Here is a 27,297-nt window from a genome sequence, read left to right as displayed (position 1 = left end):
GGGGACAAGTTGAACTCTGCTTTCGGACAGAAGCTGTATAAGACCAGACTGTCTCCATGTACATCATGTGATAAGAAAATTTACTGGAGCAATTTCCAGGCTGAGTGGCCACTGATTCATTTAGGACAATAAAGGTGGAAGAGGATGAGAGAAATGCATCCAGTATGGGTGATTATTACATCAGAGAGACTAATTCACTCATTGCTTCCTGGGTTCTTTTGTATCTTCTCAAAAGTAACACTGATGCAAAGCTCCTTTGGGCACAAATGGACATCCAGCCTTCCCCCTACCCCCAGCAACACACATACAGTAACAAGTCAAACTTTCATCCTAACTTGATAACAGAAAGAGCTGCCCAGGATACTCGCACGTTCAGCAGACAGGAGGCCAGAGGAGGAAGAGATACGACCGTGCTTACAATACAGCCACTGCAGCAGCACAACTACGGCCTTGTAGTGCCACAGTGGTGGATGCCGGAAGGGGTTTTCCTGTCACTTTAGAAACTCCACCTCCCTGAGCATTGATAACTAAGTGAACAAAAACATTCCTCTGTCAACCCAGCTGTATTCACACTATGGGTTAGTTCAGTATAGCTTCGGTACCCATGAGGCATGGACATTTCACATCCCTACGTGCTACAGCTATGTTGACCTAACTTCAGGGTAGATCATACCAAAGAAATAGATTTGGTACAGAGTTTATGTCAAATTCTTCTCTCTTATACCTATGCAACTGCACCTCCATAAAAGTGCACAGGGTGTAAGAGCAGAATTTAGTTTTATAGCCTCCTTTAGTCCCTTTAAATAAAATGGCTCTCCTGCTTTACTTCTTTGAAAGGTTCACATACGCATACACAAACCAAAAGCAACAGCTGTCAGCAATGCAGTCCCATGGAAGCACCAGCATGGTCATATTTGAAAATAAACTACTGCTATTCTGAGTGATACTAGCCTCTCCATCTTTCCTTTATCCAACTAGGGTTATTTTCCAGCTCTACAAGGAAGGTGCACAGCATTTTTGTTTGTTTAAACTGGAAAGAAGATCAAGTGTGCCTTGCAGAAACCAAAGAGCCACAACGTCTTAAGAGAAGCAAGGAAAATTATTACCTTATCTGTGGCAAAACACTTAGATGTGGACAGACCTGCTGAGGAGTGGATAACATTATGGCCTGTCATCAAGTGGCTGCTCTAAAGAGCAGCTGATGGGGAAGAGAATGAGCAGACATGTAGCAGTTCCTAAATTTCTATACAACAGAGATGTATCAGGGATTCAACTAAAGCAGTGTCCACTTGTGCCTAAATGCACCTCTATATTCACACCCCACATACTGTTGTAATAATTTTTGTACAAAATGTGCCTTGTGAGGTATGATCTGAAAAATAATAACTCACTAATATCATGACAAAATGTGTGTAGCAATATTATTTGTAAAGTTATAAACTTAAGCTGAAACTAGGTCTGAAATGTGTTTACCAGACAAGTCTGAATAAACCAGTTTCTCAAAGACAAAGGACAAGCTGATGCCTCTAGTCAGGTGTAATCAAAGTTGATGGGCCATCACCCACCAGGAGGCCATTCTTTGGCAAGAAAGAGGGGCAGGAACAAACAGATCTGCATCATAGCAAACAACAGCGTCATAAATATAAAGGGAAGGGTAAACACCTTTAAATACCTCCTGGCCAGAGGAAAAACCCTTTCACCTGTAAAGGGTTAAGAAGCTAAGATAACCTCGCTGGCACCTGACCAAAATGACCAACGAGGAGACAAGATACTTTCAAAGCTGGGGGGGTAGAGCGGAGGAGAAACAAAGGTTCTCTCTGTCTGTGTGATGCTTTTGCTGGGAATAGAGCAGGAATGCAGGTCAAAACTCCTGTAAAAAGTCAGTAAGCAATCTAGTTAGATATGCGTTAGATTCTGTTTTGTTTAAATGGCTGATAAAATAAGTTGTGCTGAATAGAATGTATATTCCTGTTTTTGTGTCTTTTGTGTCTTTGTAACTTAACGTTTTGCCAAGAGGGATTCTCTGTGTTTTGAATCTGATTACCCTGTAAGGTATTTACCATCCTGATTTTACAGAGGTGATTCTTTTACTTTTTCTTTAATTAAAATTATTCTTTTAAGAACCTGATTGCTTCTCATTGTTCTTAAGATCCAAGGGTTTGGGTCTGTGTTCACCTATGCAAATTGTTGAGGATTTTTATCAAGTCTTCCCCAGGAAAGGGGGTGTAGTATTTGGGGGGATTTTGGAGGGGGGGACGTTTCCAAGTGGGCACTTCCCCTGTTGTTATTATTAGACACTTTGGTGGTGGCAGCGTTTAACCTAAGCTGGTGGAATAAGCTTAGGGGGTCTTTCATGCAGGTCCCCACATCTATATCCAAGAGTTCAGAGTGGGGAAGGAACTTTGACAAACAGTATGAAGCTTCTTTTACCACAAGACTCCTTGTCACCATCCTCACTGCGAGAATACATTTACCTAGAAGTAACCCTCAAGAAAATGCATTTTAAAGAGAGAATGGACTATAAAAAGTCAGGGGCAAAAACACTCCAAGTTCTCCCTCCCTATCAATCTCTCTGTCTTTCATCTAAGACGACACAAGAAACAGCCTTTGGGAACAGATCCTGGCCTGAGAATTTGGTCGTCAATGTTACTGGGAACATATGGTAAAGGATTTTACCTTGAACCAAGTCTAGTTTGTTAAGTTTTAGTTACTAGAAAGTGTTTTATCTTTATTTCCCTTGTAATCATTTCTGACGTAAATGCCTTATACTTGTACTCACTTAAACTTCTCTCTTTGTATTTAAATAAACTTGTTTTATTCTTGAATCAAAACTTATCCAGTGTTGTGCTTAAACGGAATTGTGTGGATAATTCCATTTAAAGTAACAAAACTGCTGAATATTTGTCCCTTTAGAGGAGCAATGGGCCTAAAATATCTGAACTGTCCAAGAGAGGACTGGGCAGTGCCAAACACATGTTTTGGAGGAAAATTTGGGGACTGGGAGTGTGTTGGGGTCACCCTGCAAGTGGTAACCCAGGCTGGTGGAAACCAGAGTGTGTCTGGAGCGTGCTGGCAGACCGCAGCTATACACAGACACTCAGGGTGTACGTGCATGCTGTTTGTGAGGGGCCCAAGTTGAGAGCTACAGCAGCAAAGCATTGAGAGGCACCCCATGTTCAGGGCAGGTGGTGACCCAACCCCTCACTAGTCTGGGTTATACCCCAGAATGGTCATACCTCCCTTATTAGAATGGGCAACATTGATCCAACCAACATCACACTAGTGTATTCTATAGTGTTTAAGACCATGGTTGAGGAATAAGACCAGTAAAGAGCAGCCTACACATGATACTCTAGAAGTAGGCCAAAAAGAATTTAATTATAATGTACCTCACCAATTGTGTAATGTTATACCTTAGAGGGATATTTTTCATGGTCTCAGGTGATATTCAGTTTATGCCCAGAAGTGGGAGGATTGTAAGCCATTCTCTTTTTTTGTTAGCTGCTGGTAGTGTTACTGCAGAAGCTATTCTTATGCATACAAGTGCCTAATCCATTGCTAAGCTACTTGCCTCAATAATATCTGTTATTTGTCATGCTGGTACCTTAGAGACATCCGCGCCATCATAACCACATCTTATTGCTAAACTGCTTTTGAAGCCATGACCCAGTGCTGAAGATGTTAATGCATTTTCATGAACTGAAAACATTTGTTCAGTGACACTGATATTCCCCACATACTATACCTCAGAAGGGCCCCTCCCTCCTCCCTTCCAGGGAGTGCTCATAAAGGACTAGGATCCTACAGAAAACAAAGGACTGAATTCTGATTGAGCTCAATGGGTGCTGAGGGTCCTTCGCACATTGTAGATCTGAGCAAGTAGTATATAGTGGGAAACCATGCTCTGGATAATACTTTGTATGTCCACATTTCAAAGGTCATGCAAAACACCATTCCACCACAGTGTTTTGCATGTGTAGTTTCCATAGGAAATTCAAGGCATTTGCTAGGCAAACCAGTTCAGACAGTATGCACCAAAACAAACCTTTTATTCTTTAGCCCAGTTTCAGAAGTGAGGATAAATACTGGCTAATGGCTTTTCCCCATTTTGTTCAGTTTTGAGCACTTTCTCATTTCCAGGTTCTGGATGAGGTGTGTGGGGAGAACCGCTATGAAAGGCAGTATTTCTAACTCAACTAACATTAGTAAATACTATAAATCCTGTGAGAAAGCCTGTTCTCTCAAGATTTCAGGCCAATTTTTCAAATCTGAGTTATCTGAAATTTGCAAACAAAGTTGGGGGGGAAGGAGGGGAGACAGTTGAAGTAACTGAAAGGTTGGCTAACCTATTTAAGTTTGCTTCCATGAGGCAAAAATTAAAATCAGAATGCCTGCTATGCCCTGACAAACATTAGATACCAAAACCTCAACCAATAACCACCATTTAGATGGTAAGAAGTCTCTTAAATATTCTGCTAACCTCTTTAAAGTGGTTTAGAAATACTCAGCACCTGATTCTGCCAGGGGCCCTGAAAACAATCTTCAAATACGTTAAGGGCTGTTACAAAGAGGATGGTGATCAATTGTTCTTCATGTCCAATGAAGGTAGGATAAGAAGTAATCAGCTTAATCCGCAAGAAGGGAGATTTAGGTTAGGTATTAGGAAAATCTTTCTAACTATAAGGATAGTTAAGTACTGGAGTGAGCTTCCAAGGGAGGTTTAAAATAACAGGTTAGACAGCACTGATCACAGATGGTCTAAGTATCCTTCGTCCTGCCTCAGCACAGGGGGCTGGTTTGTATCAGTGTTTCCCAACAACCCATCTGTGGACTGGCACTGGTCCCTGAGATTTCCCTGACACTGTTTAGGAAGGCAGCAAGCCGGTCCCAGGCATCAAAAAGGTTGAGAAACACTGATCTATATGACCTCTCAAGGCCTTTTCCAGTCCTTCATTTCTATGACTCTATGAAATACTGGACAACAACATCATAAACATATTAATCATAAAGCCAAATGTTTCAGTTAACAGCACACATGGATGCTTTGGTGATTAGTAGTAGGACAAGGAATGCAGTAAGAGTCTGACAGCAGTAGAATTTGGGTAAATCATATCTTTTAAAGCTTGCCTGGCTGTAAGCAAACAGCTTTTTATAAACTGAAGCAGACACTAAGGTCCTCTGTGATGTCTACAAGAACAGGAGTACTTGTGGCACCTTAGAGACTAACAAAATTTATTTGAGCATAAGCTTTCGTGGGCTACAGTCCACTTCATCAGATGCACAGAATGGAACAGATAGTAAGACGATATATGTACATACAGAGAACATGAAAAGGTGGAAGTTGCCATACCAACTCTAAGGGGCTAATTAATTAAGATGAGCTATTACCAGCAGGAGAAAAAAAATGTTTGTAGTGATAACCATATGTTCCATTCTATGCACCTGATGAAGTGGGCTGTAGCCCACGAAAGCTTATGCTCCTGTTCTTTTTGCAGATACAGACTAACATGGCTGCTACTCTGAAACCTGTGATGTCTACGGAACTCTTAATTTCTGTCAGTCTGCCACTGATAAATGATGACTGAGGAGCATACTGCAGGTTGCAGCTCTGCAAAATGCCCCAAAAGATACTGCTATTTTCTTAGACTCAACAGCCTGCTGACAAAATAGCAGTTAAACTAATGCAACAATGAGCTCAGCATGGTGAAATTGTTACCAAAAGGGTTTCTAACCTACTTGAAGTATCTGAAACCTAGGTGGATTTTTTTTAAATACATACACAGTATTTCAGAATGTGCTGCAGATCGTTTCAGAGCACAAAGCCCTTTCTCCATCTCCCTCCTTGGCTGGGTTGTACAAGTGCTTATTTTCAGTTTAAAAGCCTTAAAACATGCTTCTTAATTTACACTGTGCCCCAGCCACAAGAGAATCCAAAGCACTATAGCAAAAGATCAATTTTTTTTTAGTTTCCTCTTGGAATGCATACTGAAGCAGTCATAAATGCTCGAAAGTCAAATATCCTTTATGGTGTGCATGTTTGTAATGATAGCTGTAATGGTAAGTGATAGGTCTTGGTATTTCACAAATGGGATTCTAGAGATCTGGAGGCAAGAAGGGGAAGTTGAATTTACCACACACACTATGGCCAAGAACAAGAAAGGAGTGGGGAGAGCTGGCACCAAGTTACATCCTGGTTATATTTATTCTGAAAGCATACAGTATTTCTTTGCTTTACATTAAGCCCAACCTATCAATTCTGCTGGTTGCTGGTGACTAAGCTGTTGCCAATGTTAAAAAATAAAATAAAATCCCCTCAGTGCCTGTGTTTCTGCAGAGTTTGATGTGTGCAGGTCTGGAGGGAATAACATTTCAAGGAATTTTGAACTGCTGCAGCTAAATCCCAGCACACAGAACTGCAAATGAAGCAACACCCCCTCCCCGCCACCTCCAGGCCTAATTTTAAACCTATGTAAACTCAAGACATTCTGAGCAATAAGTTAAGCCTGTATGCCACTACTAATTTTCTTCCCTGGCATACAGGTACTGCGGAGGCTATCGGATGAGATGCTGAGCTACAAGCTGCAGTTCTAGGGAACAACTATGAGAGTGGCAGAAGTTCTGACTTTGTTGGGAATTTAGCTCAACCCAAGCTGCAGCACTCCATTCATGTTGTTTCATTTACATTCGTTAGAGAGCTTAATGCTGGTGAAAGGCGTTAGATGGCTCCAGAAGACGACTCCCATTTATTCTCAGGTTTAGCAGGGGCAGCGGTTGCACAAGCTTCCACACATTGTAAAGATGTTTCCAATCTGACCTGGTGGGGGACCACCCTCTAGCAGTGTAAAGAGGGTTCAGTCTCCATGGCCAATTAATTCCTGATGTCTCATGTGAATTGTGATGAGGTTCTCCTTTTATGGACTAGAGAGACCAACTAATTTTGCACGGGACCCCGAACAGCTATCTGACATACACGTTACTACTGCTGTGGCTGAATGTAAACCAGAAAACTAACAGAGAAAGGCTCCTCAACCTGCAGCCTAAACACTTTTTTATTGAACAGTAAAAACTTTTAAGACATGTGTGCTGACACTGTATTGACTCCAGATAAGCTGTCACACAGGCAAAGAAAGTCTCTCTGCAGAAAAGTGCCATAAAGTAAGATGGAGTTAGTGCTGCACGGAAAAGTCGGAAAGGTTCTGTTTGGCAACAAAGCTGTTTCTTTTGGATATATGCTGCATGCCCTTTCTTTCCTTCCTTTGTGCATTAGTCACTGCTGAAAGGTGAAACCTGGAAAATGTATCCATGCTTGCCTACAAAATTCCTTTCTTCTAATAGGAAAAGGAACAGAACCTGACAAAGTATCTTCAGCCTCCTTATAACTTGGATGGCAAAACCAGACCTGGCAATCATAGACAGAAGAGTGTCACAGAGCCCTGGAGAGTTCAGTCTGACTTTCCACAGGACAGGCAACAGTGTTTCAACATCAGAATCTTAAAAGGAGCTCCCTAGTTAGTCAAACCAGCCAGAAGGATCAGAAATAGCCAAGGCAAGGATTCCTGCACTGGGGGAGGAGGTAAAATGGGGCCCTGTCAAGTCTACCCATCCCCCAGCTTACCCCCAGACCCAGAACTGTGTAGGGCTGAACCCCTATCTACATTTTGGGGGCACCTAGGTGGTGCCTCCCCTCCCTCCTGCCATGTGCTCTTGGGGGAGAACGGCAGAGAGCAGCCAGCCAGACTTCGGCAGGTTGGAGCAGAAGCAGCCTAAGCAGGGACCTCTGGCAATTCCAGTCAAAACTGGAGAATGTTTGCTAAGAGACCTGTGATGCTTGGCTCTGCTCCAGCCCTCCCTCTCCCGCACAGTCTCTCCACACCTGGCTCATCTACCCTGTCCTCCCCCATCCCTTTTCTTTCCCTTTCCATTTAGCAGATCCCCTCAAAAACAAAAACAAACAAACTAAAAAACCACCTTATTGCACTAACATGACATTTCCTGCCATTACATTGTTTGCTCTGCTTATGCATCCTACCCCTTCACCCACCTGTCTGTCTCATTTATATAAGCAATGTTGTCTCACTGTTTCTTTGTACTCCACAATCAATCTCTATACATCTGCCCCAAAGAGTTCACAGTCTAAGAAAAAAGAGAAAATTAAGATCATGGTCTATATAAGTCCCTACACAAGGAGAAGACATCAAGTACTAGAAGGTAGTTTAATCTAGCAGTCAGAGATATAACAAGATCCAATAGTTGGATGTAGAAGTTAGAAACATTTGGACTGGAAATAAGGTACATATATTTAATTGAGGGTAATTAACCATTGGAACAACTTGCCTCAGGGTGCAGTGGGTTCTCCACCATTGCATTCACAAGTTATTGATCTTAGTGCAGGAAAGACTGGTTGAAATTCTGTGGTCTGTATTATGCAGATGGTCACATTAGCTGATCACAACTGTCATTTCTGGCCTTAAAAAAATCTTTTAATCGGAGTAGACATATGTAAAGCAACGTGCTAACTTGCTTATAAGTGTATCTCTGCTGAAGTCTAGTGAAAATTCAGATCCTGTTTAAACCCATTTCATGGAGGGTGGGCTGAGCTTGTGGACCTTCTTACTGAGCAACAAACAATTCGCAAATCGTGTTCTGTCATGGGACTCAATATTAGCTACAGGCCAGCAAATAGGATGGCAAAGCACATGCTAACACCGAGTTATGGGATCCAAAAAGAGAGTACCTAAGATCCTGCAGCAATTTGCATCTCCCTCACATACACAATCCCATCTGATGGAAAGGTTCCTGCTGTGAACTTGCTGTGCCAGGGAAACAGAAAAGAGAGGTAAGAGCTGGGTGGGAGGAAGTCTTGAGAAAAGGTAAAAAGGAGAGGAGACAAAGAGGAGTGGGTGGATTGGTACAGCTCCTTGAGGCAGGGACTGCTGTGTTTGTTGCCTAGCATAGTGGGGTACTGGATTAGGATTGGGGTCCCCGGGTGCTACTGCTATAGTCATTATTCATAACAGCGGTTTTCAACCTTTTTTCATTTATGGACCCCTACAAAATTGCGAACGGAGGTGCGGACCTCTTTGGAAATCTTAGACATAATCTGCAGAGCCGCAGGGATGCACGGACCACAGGTGGAAAACCACAGAATCATAATAAAGGGAGGGAAATCAATGAACAAATGAACATAGGGAGAGTCTTCAAATATGCTAAGAGCTGTTTCAAAGAAGATGGTGATCAATGGGCTTAACCTGCAGCAAGGAAGAATTAGTTTAGATATTTGGAAAATCTTTCTAACTATAAGTACAGTTAAGCAATGGAACAGGTTACCAAGGGAGGCTGCAGAATCCCCAGTCATTGGAGGTTGTTAAGAGCAGGTTGGACAAACACCTATCACAGATGGTCTAGGTTTACTTGGTCTTGCCTCAGAATGGGGGGTCTGGGCTTGATGACCTCTCAGCGTCCTTTCCAGCCCCAACATTTTATGATTCTATACTCAGACTTGGCAGTATTAGATTTTTATCAGTAAAAATCAAATTCATTGTACATACACACACCAGCAAAAATAAGATTGCCGTTAATAATATAAATTTACAGCTTGGCAAAATAAGAAAAACATTGCTTGAGAACTTAGAGATTGATTTAAGGATATTTATTTTGCATATTTTGACATGCGATGTTGACAATTTGTGTTTTAATGGTTAAAAAGCTCTAACTTTTTGGAATCATGAAATAGTTATTGTCTGATACCCCACCACCACCACCACCAATTTCCTGCAATTATGAACATGTAAATTGATAAAGAGAACAAAAGCTTAAAAATAAACCAGGATAATATCCATAGAAATTATTTAAAAGTTAAATTCTGCCAGGAGTCAGGGCTTGCAACAGAGCCAGTCTCCGGGAAACCTTATGAGCACAGTTGACTTGTAGTAAGCTACCTGGCTGGCTATCTGGCGTGAAGAGTCAGCAAACCAGCTCTTAAGCCCAGCTGCAGCACCATCACCAGTTTGGCAGTTGCTCAAAGCATTTGTCCATGAGTGCGATAGATCCTGCACCTGCTTGTTCCCAGCCTGGCCCCCACCTGGATTCCAGCCTTGGACCCAGCCCTGCTCCCTCCTTCCCTCACGCCATGTAATCCACCTCTGACCCTCAGCTCCAATTCCTGTCTTCTGACTTTGATCTGCATCTAACAATAGCTTCTTGTACAGCTATTAGGTGGCACATGTGACAGGCTCCAAGAGATCTTCTCAATTCCTTACTTTGAAACTAATGGGATTCTGGAGCTTCCAGTGCTAATCTCCTTAGTTCTGAGCACAGTGACTAAGTTTGTGAAGTTAACAAGCTACACCATCGTTTGACCAAAGCTTGCCAGCTCTTGAGCTTAGAAGTGCAGCCTCAGCATTTAAGTTCCTGTAACCAAACAGCAGTTCAGTTTAATAACTTCTCATATATCAGTGGGTCAATGTAAGATGTCTGTTCATACACACCCCAAAACTCAAACAACTCTCATTTCCAATTCCTATCAAAAATTAAATCTTTTGGTGGCCAAAATTTACTTTCAAATGGCCATATGTTGCTTCTAACCAGTAAAGAAAAAGCAAGTGCCTCCTACTGGCACTTTTGGAAAGTGTTCACATACACTGCGTTTCACTTCAAATCTCCATTTCACAGAGTGCATAACAGCAAGTAGGCCTGACATGTCACTATCAGGCCCTACCACCATTCTTTTCAATGGAGTTTAATTGTGCCTAATTTTATTTGAGCCGTCTACAGCACATCATTCAGCTAAGTAGAGGTTATGGAGAGATCTACTTGTCGTGAAAGTTCTTCTTTTATGGGCTGTGTGCAAACTCTTAAACACAAAGCAACAGGGAAACTGAATTGTAGGATGCCAGAAGAAAAAGGAGTCAGCAGAGTATGCACTATGCATTTAGGCAGGTTACTGCAGTCAGTGCATAAGAAAGTGTTAATTGAAGACACTGGGAATTTCTCATGCCAAGCAGCTGCAAACTAAGTTTCTTTTGAGACTCACTACATGTTGCCAAATAAACTGTAGCAGAGTTCATAAGGACTAATGAACAGCCACATTACCACAACTTGCTCAAGTGTAATAACTCTGTTCAACAACTGGAAGTCACTCTCTTCCATCAAAACAAACTATAGCCACATTAACCATAGTAATATTGACAGGTTTCAGAGTAACAGCCGTGTTAGTCTGTATTCGCAAAAAGAAAAGGAGTACCTGTGGCACCTTAGAGACTAACCAATTTATTAGAGCATAAGCTTTCGTGAGCTACAGCTCACTTCATCAGATGCATATCGTGGAAACTGCAGCAGACTTTATATACACACAGAGAATACTATTAAACACACACAGAGTCCCAGGTGGTATGAAGGGATATACATTTTCTAGAAGTTAGAACAAGGGACCTAGCAGAGGGGACATCTGGGTGCTAATCCCAAATTCTGTCACTAAGTTAGAATCATAGAATATCAGGGTTGGAAGGGACCTTAGCAGGTCATCTAGTCCAACCTCCTTGCTCAAAGCAGGACCAATCCCCAATTTTTGCCCCAGATACCTAAATTGTATGTAGGGTGACCAGATGTCCCGATTTTATAGGGAAAGTCCCGATATCCAGGGCTTTTTTCTTATATAGGCACCTATTACCCTCATCCCCGTCCCGACTTTCACAAGTGAGCTGTAGCTCACGAAAGCTCATGCTCAAATAAATTGGTTAGTCTCTAAGGTGCCACAAGTACTCCTTTTCTTTTTGCGAATACAGACTAACACGGCTGTTCCTCTGAAACTTTCTATCTGGTCACCCTACTTGTATGACTTTGGCAAGCCTGGCCCCCAATTTTAGGTCGCAGTGCATCAAAAAGGGGTTTTAAAAAAACTGACGTAAAAAAAAAAACAGGAGAGAATTTCCCCCAAAAATTTCTCCAACTAGCTCTCATGTGGGTGTCTCACACTCAGAACACTACCTTCAGTTAAGCCAATGAAAGCTGTACATACTCTGTACCTCAGAAAACCTGGCCAAAATTGTCTCAGATTGGGCATTTAGAAATTGAAGCATCAAAGTCAGAGTCCATTTTAAAAAATGTTGGCCTTAACCTCTGTAATGCTTACCTGTCTGAAAGCACTTTGAGACGGTTGGCTGAAAGGTACTATAGAATGCAGTTTATTTTATTACAAGAAATGGTCACACACCTCCATCTTTTCCCAGGTCTAATTCTGAGTCAGGTAAGCAGCATCTCCACATTTCTAGAAAACCGTCATTTCTGAAAGTCTTTGACAGCTTCTTGTTAAACTGCGAAGTCTTTATAAAAAAATCTGTTCCAAAGACAGGCTCAAGTATCAAGGGAAAGGCTCACCCTGTGATATTTTGAATCCATCTGGAACAAGAACAGAAAATCTTACATCTTACAGATGTCTGTTCTCATCCAATTGCCAGTTCAGTTTTGCAGTATAAAATAGGTTGGATAACATAGAAACATCCAAACTTCTGAGCATTTTTTAAACTAAATGTCTTGAGTTCCAGCCATCACTAAACGGATGTCATCTTTCAAACCACAATGCTGCAGGATAGGAAGAGAAGGAGAACATAAGACAACCTCTTTCAAAGGTGCCAGGAAGCAAAACATCTTTTCAAATCTTTGTATCGCTGTAGAATTTCTCCTGACAAGGACTGGATTTATCAAAGGGTCAGAGATGGATCAGTCCCTCCCATTGGCTTTTTAAGCTCATTTTAAAAGGTGCAATTCTATGAGCTATATTCTCAGCTGTGTGCATCAACATAGCTCTACTGAAGTCAATGGATTGATATATGTTTTACATTATCGGAATATCTGGCAGATAGACACCTATTGCAATGGAATTACAGCAACTATGAAGTAGTCATCGCTAGGGTTATCTTTAAAAAAAATCAAAGTTATCTGCACAAATCCAGCCGAATCCAGTTAGTTGCCTTGATAGATGCAAAATTCACTATGCAAGGCTGGGCATACAAAGGAGGGCGGGTTGCCTAAAACAGCATTTAAACAGAAGGCTACCAGAGTATCCTAGGTGGGCCAAGATGCATTAGAAAAGGCAACAATTGAATGAGCCATGGACCCATTGCTTTCCAAGAACTAGCACATGGCTCTTGGCCATCCTGTATTGTGGTTTACACACCTAAGGGAAAATAGAGTTGGGTAAATAGCTTATTCCCCTAAAGAATTGCAAATGTGCATTCATCAGCTCCATTCCACACACACACACTGCCAGCAGAGAGGGAAGCTTAGGTCTTTTAGCTCAAAACACTTAGGTCAGATCTAAGATATCTAGGGAACTCATTAGCACCTTCCTCAAGTCAACAGGCTGTCCACCTTTCAGGAGCTATTTTTAAACTCCTTACTTCAGTTCTCCTAAAATCAATTACATGCCTTTGGAGAAAGTCCACTAGCTGAAGTGGCTTGTGTACTTCTGAGAGGTATAAGTAATTGTCTCTTTACCCACTTTGTCTAGCATGGCAGGATTCTTAAAAGCCGCAATAATCATATAGGTCTGTGGGATTTGTATTCATAAAAACAGATGTATTCACTTGATTGGAATGTCATTTGTTTTCTCCATACGGAGGAGATCTGCAGAGCTCACTACGCAGTCAATTCATTCTTAGCTTAGCTGGTTTATTCTTATGCCAGTCTCTCTTATTATTGATTTTTCTTATGTACACTTTAGAAACCTGCTGCTCCCGCTCTGTAATTCAGGATAAACCAGGGATCGAACCAAAATATTCAAGAGCAAGAAGTTGTGCTGACGTGGGAGGAACACCAACACGGAGGGCTGCCCAAAAATTCTGAGCTGTCCACTGTGATTTCCCCTAGGAGTACACACACACACACACACACACACACACACACACACCAGCTCTAGCACTTTTGCCCTGCTTTGTCTGCTTGATCTGTTTTTGCGAGCAGGCAGCTACAGAATGCAGCACTCAGAGAGCAGGGATCTTTTAAGTCTCAGAGTCTAACATCAGCTGACATGCCATTTTGTAGTTTTTCACAGCAGTAATACACCACTGAAGCACCTGAGGCACCCTTTCCTTTACAGGAACAGTACACATGGGTTAGGCTATCACCCAGCAGTTACATCTCACAACTGTTGCAAAGTTGGCATAAATCAGAGCAGAACTTTCAATGATACCAATATTAGTGACAGACAAAACTCAAAGAATCTGTCCCTAATTATCTAAACTTCACAGGACTGCAGCCCTGTGCTGGCAATCTTGAAAACAGGGTCTATTCTATACCTGTCACCTATTCTATACCTGCCTGGAAGATGCTGTCATATACTTTGGTATATTTTCACAAGACTAGAAAAGCACTAGTGAGGCAGACAAGAATGAGACTAAATGATTTAATAATGTATGCAATTTTAATTTTCATGCTGTGTCTTCTTCCGTTTAGTTAAAGCCCAAAGACAAAAACACCACAATTAGTGTCTTTTCAACACCCTTGCCAGTATCAGAAGCAAACAAGCCACCACATGAAATAACAAAACTCACCCAATAAAGGATAGCTCAGATGTGTGGGAAATAGCTCTCAAGAGCTAGAAATAGACTATGGAATTCATTCCTGCAAGAGACACCGACCAGAGACGTCGCTGCATTCATAACTAAACACAAAATTCATTTGATTTAGCTTTCCCTCAAAGTACACATGCACAAACAGCCACATTAAGTAATCATGTTATTTCTACTAAAGGCTGTGAAGGAAGACACAGATTGTTAATTTTAAATACTTAAAGGCAGCTCATCCTATGATGACGAGGGCTGTAAAAGGTAGATAGAAAAAGTTGTGGTTCTGTATGGTAAAGCACCCTGAATTGCAGGCACTCATCTGAGCTTTCTTTGAGCAACATGCACTATTTGGAACAATGGAGTTGGGCACAAGATCTCCCAAGAACGGGCTCATGACATTTCTACTTCACATCAGATCAGAAATGCCATGATTCCTGCTTTGCCCCAAGCCTGAGTAGCCAGGCTTAGCAAGGGGTTGCCTGGGGATAAGGGGATGAACCTCTTCACCTGGGCACGAAGAAGCTGTTGGGGATCTCCTGGAGTTTCCGTGACCCCATTCTCCATAGTTTCAGATCTTCCTGCCCTATTGTATTAAATTAACTGACATTTATTCCTCCCACTTGGTCCAATATTTTAGACACAGTAATAGGCAATAGTAATATATACCTTAAAGAGGAGCCCAAATCATCCCACCCTGAATTTAGATGATGACATTTGAATCCAGATCCAAACTTCTTGACTCAGGCTTGCCTCAGGAATGGAGAACGCCACTTTGCATTTACATAGCACTTTTCAACTGAGGAATTCACAGTAAAGATTAACACTCAACACCTACGCGTGCTACAGAAAGTAGTAGTAAACTCATTTCACAGGCAGCTAAACTGAGCACCAGTCACTAGAAAATATTCCCTGCTGCTTCTGCATAGAAGATAGAGGTCGCATTAAGAAAGCATAAAAAAAAAAAAGAAAGAGAGTTTGGGCAATATTGAAAGAGAAGCTGTCTGTACACTGCCGGCTATGAGCCCCCTTTGCAAACCGCATATACTAATCTTGCATATTGCAGTTCAAATTTGCACATGCACAACTCAGACACCCACAATGCCTAATAAGCACACACATGGATATGTGAGCACAAGTCCACTTAGTGTTGCATGTACACGTGACAATTTGGCTGTGTGTGTAAAGGATGCCTCAGCCACACCTTAAAGAAAATGATTTCTTGTCCTAACATCTGGAGGGCTAAATGGAAGGAAGTAAAAAAAAAAAAGGGGTTCCTTGAACTAATCTACATCATTCTCCCCATTCCTTCACATCACACGAACTGCTAAGGTATTTTGAATGGTGGATTCTCTCCTCCCAGGCCCGTTTGTAGAATCATTAGCTGGAATGAAAGAAAGGAAAAACCATGTGTAAGAAAGTTCAGGTGTGGCAGACTGGTGAGAGGCTGAAATCTCTTCTCCCCCTTCACACCATCGCACACCCACCTAATGAGTAAAATTGTGCACTCCATTAACTAGGCCATTAAAACAGTCTGGGAAATGAGGAATCTAAGCAATTAGCAGTCAGACCCAGACCTCAAGGAAGTGAGCGCTGTATTTCCCCAAATCCGTTGAGGAAGCTGATAAATGGGCTGAAGTGGCTTTCTTCAGCCAGTCAGCAGAAGCAGAGCTCTTCTCACTTGTGAGAGTAATTTCTGACACAGCAAAACCTTTACAGACCGTTCACACAAAACACGTTACCTGTGTCTGCGCGAGGAGGTTAGATGAAGCAATCTCATTACAAACCGTAACCAATCTACACTTCTCATGGTGCCGCGCATGCAAATTCTAAGACTGAATCTAATTTCACATACAGGAAAATATACCCAGCGAGATAGCAGCCAACCCTAGGGGGAACCCTCATTATCACAGCTCAACTGATACTGCAGCTAGTGCTAGCACAAGAGACTTTTTCCTTTTCCCAAGGTGGTAATTTTAAAGATCTTGATTAATATGCTTTACGCAGGCAGATGAATCCAAATCTATCCAGCAGCTTTTGCAGTCTGGGTGGCTCAGATAGGAATTTTCTTGTATTTCCCTTACTTAACTGAACTTTATTATGCCTCATTGAAAAAAATATTTGAGGAATAATATTAAAACGTAAAATGCATGTATTCCTGAGCAGGGCTGACCTCATCACCTGAATGGTTTATAATGATTGGTTTGGGTTTTCAGGACTATAGAAGTGGTGCAATACGTTGCTATAAAATGTTTCAATACATCAATTCACTCCCATAGTCATCGCTGAGATACAAGGATTCCAATCTCATTTTCTTGGTGCACTTGCAGTTCTTAATCTGTTGTACTATTGTGCAAACATGGGGATAGGAAGCCCGTTGTAATGAATATCTTAAACCTGAATATCCAGGGTACAGAACTATCCTTTCACCAAAGAAATGAAAACATAGGTGCTTGGAAGAGTTATTTTCAATTCCATTATCTCCACCTAAGCCTTTTATTACATATAAAATGATTGGAAATTTGTGGGCATCTTAGATGATGGCACTTGCTGTATTTATCAAGGACACTAAGCCTTCTTCTTTGTGCTACACAATTTACCCATGTTGGCCTTCAGGACATGCATGCCCTGCTGTCATGTGTGTGCATTGTTCTACACCATATACCCTTGCATGATGTGCTTAGAGTTTGTCTGCATATCTCAAGAAGATCTTTGAGGAAGATTATATATGATACATTTGTAGGTTCAGGTATAGGACAAATAAGATCTCTATAACAGAGAGGAGTGACATTCTTTAAAAAGAAATCATACTTATGGCTCCCGGTATGGTGACTTTGAACAGCTGTGGCAGTGCAAGGGGATCATAAAAAGACAGCTTAATCCACCTTCCTAGGAATTCCCTGGCTGGCATACAGCTGACAAATGAATACCACCCTCTCTGCCCCAGTATCAGAGGCTTAGCAGGGCAGGGTTAGGTCTGGAGAATGGACAGCATCCTTGTGCTACACCAATTCCAAGCTCCGGGATGCTTAGAATGCTCTAACTGGACAGCTCCATGAATCAGGGCAGTGCAAAGGTGATGTACAGCCATCTCCCACTACCGCCCCAATTCAGTTCCTGTTCCAAATACAGCTCAACCACACCTGAGGATCTGGCCTGTTACCAGTTACTCCCTGATGGCCAGGAGGACTCGACCACCACAGAAATGGGAGGTGGGAAGGAAGCCTAGAGATTGGTCAGTTCTTTTAAAAAGGTGCATCATTATTTTACCAGCATCTACACTGATTTACTTTATGAGTAAAAGTCCCACTTTCCTAAAAGTTCTCAATGTCCCTCAAGTGTGATCAAAGTACTTACAGGAGACAGACCCCAGCCTATGCCCAAACTCTCCCAAATTCAGCACCTGCTTTTCCTCTCTGCCCATATTCTGAAACTGGGTCTGTTCTCTGGAGCAGTTTCTCTTCCTCCAGGAGTGCACCCTACTTTGGAGTTCCCTCTCCTCCTGCAGCATCTGGAATAAGCTGGGCCTGTATTATATCAGCACCCTAGATCCCTCCCACCCCCAGGCAGGCTTAGCTAAGGATCAGTAGTTAATTGGAGCCATCTGGACACACCCTAGTTCTATTTCCTGGAGTAATCAAACTTTGTACAGCTACTTCTTGGTAAATCTAGCTTCTTAACTATTTTGGATTTTCCCTTGCTTTTTTCCCCAGTGACAGTTTCCTCTTGTCATGTGGCCCTGTGTGTGCATTTCAGGTCTATAACCAGCTCTTCATAAAAGAACAGGTTTCTTTTAAAGTGTTTAAATAAGTGCCATGCTTTTCACAATAGAAGCTCTTGATTCTGCCTCTATTTTTTTTCCCCTGCACGTACTGTACGGAGAAGACTTACTGGTTCTGGTCACCAGTACAGTCTTCTCTGACATGTTGATGATGAGTTAATAAAGATGGGATGAATTAAAGACTCCAACAAGCAGCACCACTGACGAGGGCATGAGAGGAAACAGCACGCAAAGCTCCTTAAAAGAAACCACCTCAGCTTCTTGCTATACTGAAGACATCAGCCTTGAGTGCCTGAAGAATTCAAAATATAACTGAATGATAAATGTAGAGCTGTCCCAAATATCACATCAGAGATTACAGACTTTATATCTGTGTTGGATATAACTAAACCCTTGGAAAAGCAACTAAAGGAAGTAGGAGGAGAACCAGAAATGTATGTAAAGGGTTTTGTCAAAACTCTCTACGCATGGATGTAAAGGGCTTTGTCAAACCTCTCTACGCATGTTCTAGTAGATGTGGAATAGAGATCTTAGGAGAAATTAACGCCCTGTGAATTGAGACAATTAACATCAAACAGAGGCAATATAATGAGGGAACTTTATGGAGAGCAACACTGAAAGGAGAATTGGCTAGAGCAAGCTAATCTATATTCACTGCAATATTTCCTGATTATCCGTTATCAGATTTCTGAGCCCCTCTTACCAAGTTATTCCAGTCTTCTTCTTAGACAGGCTGTTTCACAAATGGGATCAGCAGATGAACCATAGTCAGAGAAGTAGTCATGGGACTTTGTGGAAGTGCAGGAGGGGAGGGTGTAACAACTCAGAAACACTGATTTTTGAACTGAGAATAAGCCCGATTCCATCAACTTCTCCTCAAAGCTTAGAGATTTCTCCCCAGGGACTCTTATTTACTCTACACTGTACCCTAACCAAAGCAGTAAAAGCTATCTTTTGGTACAGTGACTTGCAGCTGCATACAGGAGTCTGGAATGGATCTGAAAGGTGCTTTATACAGTAACCAATAACCTCTAATCTGATTTTTTGGAGAGGTTTGACTGTAGGTTTGTCATGTTTTTTCACAATAATCTTCCATGTAGTTCGTGACTTGAGCAAACCTATAGTGATCTCTGGTTTTGCAGCAGAATTCCTTAAAATGTGGTACTGACACAATTAATAGCAAGTCTGCAAACCCAGGTAGACCAAACCTGAAAAATATGCTTGTCTAAATCCACGCAAAGTAAGACTTCCAGCTTTCCACACAGCTCTAAAGCTGAGGCACAGAGAGGCTAAGTAGAATTAATGGGGTGGTTAACAAGGCAACGCCGCTTGTCAGACAGAGCTGAAAATAGAACCACAAGTGCTGATTTCTCATTCCTTGTTCTAACAAACATTACCAATCTGAAGAAAAACCAAAACAACAAGATACTTATCCTGAACCTCTCAAGTCATTTCTAGACTGCACACACTCAATAGCATTCAGATAGCAATCAGTCAACCAAAGAAAAAAGCAATGTATTTTCCATATAGCGGTGACAGCTGTTTATAAAATGCATTATGTTATGTATTAACATCCTCTACTGGATGGAATAGTCTTGGTTTGTTCACGTGCAGAGGCTCCCTTTATCAAAAGAGCTGCTTCTTTAGCTCCTTAAGTATAGATCTGTGGAACTAAAGTGCCCAGCTCAGCAAAACACCTAAGCACATGCCTAACTTTAAGAACATGTGTGATACCTCTGCTTAGTGCTCCATGCGTCTGCTTAGTGCTTAAAACAGGATCAAGTTCAAAGAGTGAAGGTTGTCTTCCTGGTGCTGGACAGGGCTTGGTTCCTGGGTTAGTGTTTTTGTTGTGTGGTGTGTAGTTTCTGGTGAGTATTTGCTTCAGGTTAGGGGGCTGTCTGTAAGCGAGGACTGGCCTGTCTCCCAAGGTCTGTGAGAGTGAGGGGTCATCCTTCAGGATAGATTGTAGCTCCTTGATGATGCACTGGAGAGGTTTTAGTTGGGGACTGTAGGTGATGGCAAGTGGCGTTCTGTTACTTTCTTTGTTGGGCCTGTCCTATAGTAGACGACTTCTGGGTACCCTTCTGGCTCTGTCAGCATGTTTCTTCACTTCACCAGGTGGGTATTGTAGTTTTAAAAATGCTTGATAGAGATCCTGTAGGTGTTTGTCTCTGTCTGAGGGGTTGGAGAAAATGTGGTGGAACAGAACAAGGTGGAACAGAACAAGGAATTCCCTAGCTACCACCATCATGAGAAATTCCCTAACTACCACCTAAGCTGGAACAAGAGCTGTACCAGGGAAAAGGATTGTGCCCAGACTAGGAAGGCATCCAGTCTGTAAAATAAACTTATTGAAACATCTCTAAGGGTGAGATTTTATCTGTATTCAGCTTCTTATTGTATTAGCATAGATTTGCGAGTTTTATTTTGTTTTGCTTGGTAATTCATTTTGTTCTGTCTGTTACTACTTGGAACCACTGAAATCCTACTTTCTGTATTTAATAAAATCACTTTTTACTTATTAATTAACCCAAAGTATGTATTAATGCTTGCGGGGGGGGGGGGGGGCAAGGGGGCAGGGCAAACAGCTGTGCATCTCTCTCTATCAGTGTTATAGAGGGCAAACAATTTAGGAGTTTACACTGTCTAAACTTTATACAGGATAAAACAAGTGTATTTGGGGTTTGGGCCCAATTGGGAGTTGGGCATCTGAGTGTCAAGGACAGGAACACTTCTGTAAGCTGCTTTCAGTTAACCCTACAGCTGTTAGGGGACATGGTTCAAACCTGGGTCTGGGTTTGCAGCAGGTTAGCGGGTCTGGCTCAGACCAGGCAGGGCACTGAAGTCCTCAGCTGACTCAGCAAAAAAGCAAAAGTAGTCTTGGCACATCAGGGGGTTTCTGTAATGCAACCCATCACAGATGTCATCAATGTAGCGCAAGTAGAGTAGGCGTGCTTGGGGACAAGAGCTGAGGAAGAGCTGTTCTCTCATCCCCTGAAGCAAATACTCACCAGCAACTACACACCACACAACAAAAACACTAACCCAGGAACCAATCCCTGCAACAAACCCTGTTGCCAACTCTGTGTTCATATCTGGCTGGTGAATCTTGTCCATATGCTCAGGGTTTAGCTGATTGCTATATTTGGGGTTGGGAAGGAATTTTCCTCCAGGGCAGATTGGAAGAGGCCCTGGAAGTTTTTCGCCTTCCTCTGTAGCATGGGGCACGGGTCACTTGCTGGAGGATTCTCTGCTTCTTGAAGTCTTTAAACCACGATTTGAGAACTTCAATAGCTCAAACATGGTGAGAGGTTTTTCATAGGAGTGGGTGGGTGAGATTCTGTGGCCTGCGTTGTGCAGGAGGTCACGCTACATGATCATAATGGTCCCTTCTGACCTATGAATCTATTCAAGGGACACCATCATAGGAGCTAACCACATCAGCCACACCATTAGGGCCTCGTTCACCTGCACATCTACCAACATGATATATTCCATCATATGTCAGCAATGCCCCTCTGCCATGTACATTGGCCAAACCGGACAGTCTCTACGCAAAAGAATAAATTGACACAAATCAGACATCAAGAATTGTAACATTCAAAAACCAGTAAGAGAACACTTCAATCTCCCTGGACACTCAATAACAGACTTAAAAGTGGCAATTCTTAAACAAAAAAAATTCAAAAGCAGACTCCAATGAGAAACTGCAGAACTGGAATTAATTTGCAAACTGGACACAATCAAATTAGGCCTGAATAAAGACTGGAAGTGGATGAGTCACTAAAAAAGGTAATTTTCCCTCTGTTGATATTCACCCCTTCTTGTCAACTGTTGAGAATAGGTCACTTCCACCTTGATTGAATTGGCCCATTAGCATTGACCCCGTCTTTTCATGTGCTATAATATATATTCTGCTTACTGAATTTTTCACTCCATGCATCTGATGAAGTGGGTTTTAGCCCACGAAAGCTTATGTCCAAATAAATTTGTTAGTCTCTAAGGTGCCACAAGGACTCCTCGTTGTTTTTGCTAATACAGACTAACACGGCTATTGCTGTGAAACAGTATTTAAGGTAAGTGGTAACAATGTAGTTTAAGCGTCTTTTGAACATAGCTACCAGTTTATGCAAAATTTTGTAGATTCTTAGATTTTAGGATAAATCTGTATCTAACTGTTCTGTCATGTGTGTTTTGTGTGTTATAAAATTATTCATATCATGATGTACAAGACCCAAGGAAAACTAATCACATCACCACCAAATTTGCCTCACTCAAGCAAAACTCCCACTGACTTCAGGATTTCACCTACTGTCAACAAGTACTCCTTTTCTTTTTGCGGATACAGACTAACACAGCTGCTACTCTGAAACAGTGTCACCAGTCATTCTCCTTTCTGTAGTTTTGCTTCTATTTCATTCAAAGTAAATATACAAGGCAATTAAACTCTAGCAGTTTATTACATGTGTAATGAGAGTTAAGAACGAGAAGAGCACCCTAATCCCATGGAAATGCCAAAACTCCATAAAAGGTGTATAATGGAATGATATATGTTAGCCTTCTTCAATTGTTTTGTTTCTGGAGTGTGTGAAGAGAGCAAGTATGTGTTTTATCGATTACCCAAGACTTATGACAACTGATACAGATGCCTAAGATATCTCTACAAGTATTAGCATAATCAGTGATGGGATTGCAGAAAGGGTTTTTTATGAGTAAAAGCAAGGTATCATCTGTGTATAAAATTATTACCATAATCTTAAACTCAGACATTTGTTTCATAAGATTATCACTCAGGATTGCCACTGTTTTACTTTTGCTTTAATTTTGTTAGACACCTGGGGTTGCAGGAGTTCTTACATCACACAGACTGTGTTTTATTTAATGTCATTGGCCAACTTGCTTCCTTAGATGAAAGCCTGCCATTCCCATTTAAATCAATGTGATTAGTAAATGTATTCAAAAACAGAATCTGTCCTTCTGTATTTATCAGACTACATGAATATGGTGCAGAGAAACGTGAGTTCTTCTTTTCCTTTCCAAAACACTCTAACAAATCTTATTCATAGGGAGGTAAATTGAGTCCTGCCAGAAGAAAAAACAACTTTTAAATCTTGCTCTTTGTTCAAGCAACACCACATGATTGTGTGTGAAAGAGAAAGAACGAGAGACAGAGCATTAGCCCAAATCTAGCGAGTTTAGGGACATGACGGTCAATTGAGCAAAACTTCAATTACAGACTAATTTAATGTAGACCCAAGTACATTATTGCAATTCAATAAACATCTCTTTAGAATTAAGCGATTCCAATTTGCTTTCATTTCAGCTGTGTGCATGCATTTAGAATTTGTTATTATCCACACCAAAATTAGTCAGATTCTTTCAGAAGCACTGATCCATGCAATCCCAAAGTGACACCACTGGTGCATGGGACTAACCTCAAATCAACCACGGAAAAATGTACCTGCTTAGAAAAAAGGAGCAAGACTTGGCAAAATAATACTTTATCAACTCTTAATTATCTCTCCTTTTCAGTTCTTCTACCACCTCTTGATTTAGGTGTCTGGTACCGGTGTAACCCCAGCAACAAATTTATCAACAGCTCTACTGCTGGATACTTCATCCATCGGTATTTACAACTTGCTTTTCCAATCATCTTGCCTTCAATGGTTTTTGATCAGGAGACTGTCAGGCACCCCCCTAACTAAGGTTGCACCTAATATTTTTTTCCCCTCTGGAGGCTTGCCTTACTGCTTTGTGAATACAATGTGCTTCTTGCTACACCTGCCTACTGCTTTCTATGTCCATTTCAGACAAGAATGACTTCTTATTTTACAAGTTTGATCCTGCAATGTGTCAAGCACCCACTCCCATTGACCTCAGGGGAACTGTAAGAACTCAGCACTTTGCGGGATCAGTTCCTTCGTCACTTGTAGTTTGAGAATCCAGCAGCAGAACCAAGACTGGAACTCAGGCTCTCCAAACTCCCAGCCTTATGCTCATTCCTACACATCACACTGCCAAAGACTGAAGACACGTGTCGATCTCTGGGATGCTTCCCCACAAATACTCCATGGAACAAAGGATGTGTATCAACATATGGGCAAGTCTCATGGTAAGCAAATTCAGTCCCAATACCCTTTGATATATATTAGCCATGACAGTTTTCCACAGAGGACTGCATCTCAAAGAAGTCCAACCCTAGCAACTAGAATATTTTTTATTCAGACAACAGCTACCTTTATTGAATGTATTTAAATATTCCCTCTTTTTATTAAAAATGTAAAATCAAGTAGTCTTAAAACATTCACATTTGGCTCCTAGCCTCCTGGCAGTTACCCAAATTTCTTTCAGGAATAACTGTGGTTGTGAATCATTCTTGAGCACTGCCCTTTTAAGGGATTCCAAGACTGTAGTATATTGTAGCTGTGGCCAGAACAGTACAATCAACCCAGATTCAGGGGACAATAAAGGTGACTTAAAGACACCTTTGAACTCCCCCCACCTGATCTCTCCTCAGGTGCAGCTCAAGATCTGCGCCCGAGTAGAAACCCCCTTTCCCTCATCGAGGTACGTTAAAATCAAATATACAATTAATGTTTTGGGATTTTGTTAAAAAAAAATAAGTCTGTATGATAAATGACAGTTCACCCAGTGCATCCTGTGCGCTCTGAACCTGCCCTGTTCCTAGCTCTTTGAGCAACGTCTGACTGTATTTTTTTGGTAGCTGCAAAAAAGATTCTTGGGCAGTTTCAGGCACATGGGTACAGCAGTGATACTAGATAGCACTGGAACAAAGACATGGCTGCAGTCCTCCTCCATTAGTATCGTCGCTGTGCACTTCAGGGCAGCAGATGAGCCCATCCTGACACCATTTACATAGCAGCGTAGGACACACTATGACATCTTTACAGGATTATTTGTGCCTTATAAAATACTGTGAGGGAACAAAGCTGAAATCTAGAGGTGGTCAAACTGTTTCGTGGAAAAAAATAAAGTATTGTTAAAAATGCTTATAAATGTGTATAATAGACATAATTAAAGGGATGATAAATGGGGTGGTAGCAAGAGAAAGTTCCCCTTCTTCATTCAGTTTTTAAAAAGAGGACTGAAACTCTTCTGTAGCTTACACCCTATATTTTGCTTCAAGTGCTATAAATTAATGAAGGAGGCAGATCTTCAGGGCTGTAAATATTACGCACAGAACAGCTGCCATTTGGGAGAAAAAAAGTGTTATATACACACACACACACAATATGCATGATATATGTGTGTTGGGTTCTTGTCACCTACCTTTTACAATTAATTCTGCATAGTTTGAAACGCCAGAGCCACCATCCGAGCGAATGACACACCGATATTTGCTGATGCTGCGCTGAGACGTGTCTGCTACGCTGACTGTAGCAGAAAACCGTCTGTGGTTGACCACCCTGGTGACCATTAACGCGGTGTCCCTTCCGTTCCACTGCTGCCAGGGAAACCAAGAATAAAACAAGTGATGCAGATGTGGCTGTAACACATGGGGTTTTTTAAACCTACTGACCCATTTTTGCTATTATATTTTATAGTAGCTCAGTTACACTTTTTTATTTACCTGAATCTACCATGTTAGAATTTACATGGGTGCAAGTTTCTAAAAGATCTCCAAATGTGCACCCACAAAATGTACTGGATACCTGTTTGTATGCACTCACATGAACGAGAACCCTTGCATACTGATGTGGGGGTTTGCATATGCTTTCAAGTTTTGCGGGTGTATTTTTGGATTGCATTTAAGTTTGACTCATTATACATACAGCAAAGTCTAGGTAGGAAGATGATTCAGACTTCCAGAGATGTTCATATGCAATGCATGTGCAAGCTTAAATAGCATGTGCAACTACCACAACCGAGCAGATTTTATACCGCTTTTTCTTTGTGGATGTTCAGATGTGGCAACTGGTTTCAGACTAATTTGAAGACAGACCATTTGCAAAATTTGGATTGAGATCCACGTTTAGCTTTCGAACATTCCCAATTTTTGAAGATGTTCAGACCTTCCAGGATTTTGGTTCACATTCATTTTGGCTAATCTGGATTACCTATTCTCCACAACAACTGGAACTGAGGTAGGGGAAAGAACTAGGCAGATATGTGAGTAAGGCTGTGAAAATGTAGTGTCATTTTGCCAATTTCCAGCAATCAGTCATTCTGGGTGATGTCACTTTCATGAAATGCTCCAAGTTTGAAGAGTGGTAAACAATTTCTTGCTAGCAACAAAAATGCATCTCCCGCCCCCGAAACCCCTGAATCTGGGGTGAGTAGACATGTTTTCACATTACTTTAGGTTAGAAACATTTTTCTACACCTCTAATCATAATGGCAGATGCATTGGGCAGCAAGAATCCAAGCAAGCTAACGCTTAAGCAATTACACATCTCAGAGGGTGGCAAGATTACACCTTAACAGGAATGCAGATAAAATGGAACTGCTAGGATATGAAGGTGTGTGACGGCAGCACAATTAAAGAGACGTACATTATTTTGTATAAAACAGATTACATTTCTTACTGACTCAAATGTTTCTCCCATACTGATTTTCATCTTTTCAGCACTAGATAAACTAATTTCTACCCCTATCTCTTTCTCATGTTTAGAATGAAATTAGTACTTAAATTTGTTTTAAAAGTTTTAACTTAATTCCTTAGGCTACCAAAACCCCTTTGTTAATAAATCGGGAATATCACAGCAGTTCTGGCAATGGTGCGTATATGTCTGCAGAAGCAGAAGGTTCTAGAAATATTGTTCTCTGTAGGCTCTATAATAATCATCATCATAATAAAGAATAGGGACTAAATTTTGCTCTTAAAACCCTAATTCAGGAAAGCTTATGTCCAATTGTCTTAAATGAGCCTTGCATAAGAACACAAAAACAGACATACTGGGTCAGACCAAAGGCCCGTCTAGCCCAGTACCCTGT

At 41.4% G+C, this 27,297-nt stretch overlaps 1 protein-coding gene across 2 annotated transcripts in view; it reads right to left on the bottom strand.

The window, feature by feature from the left end:
• The window catches only part of PTPRT (protein tyrosine phosphatase receptor type T), a 734,569-nt gene that overhangs the window by 409,323 nt on the left and 297,949 nt on the right, over positions 1-27,297 (bottom strand). For both annotated transcript variants that reach the window (XM_073309805.2, XM_073309804.2), the window contains exon 6: positions 25,633-25,807. In XM_073309805.2, coding sequence (XP_073165906.1) covers positions 25,633-25,807 — 175 coding nt within the window. The remainder of the gene's footprint in view (positions 1-25,632; positions 25,808-27,297) is intronic.

Source organism: Lepidochelys kempii, chromosome 13, assembly GCF_965140285.1.
Source record: "Lepidochelys kempii isolate rLepKem1 chromosome 13, rLepKem1.hap1, whole genome shotgun sequence".
NCBI classification, from domain to species: domain Eukaryota; kingdom Metazoa; phylum Chordata; order Testudines; family Cheloniidae; genus Lepidochelys; species Lepidochelys kempii.
Note: the sequence above shows the minus strand (reverse complement) of the source record. Positions and strands in the feature narration are given on the sequence as shown.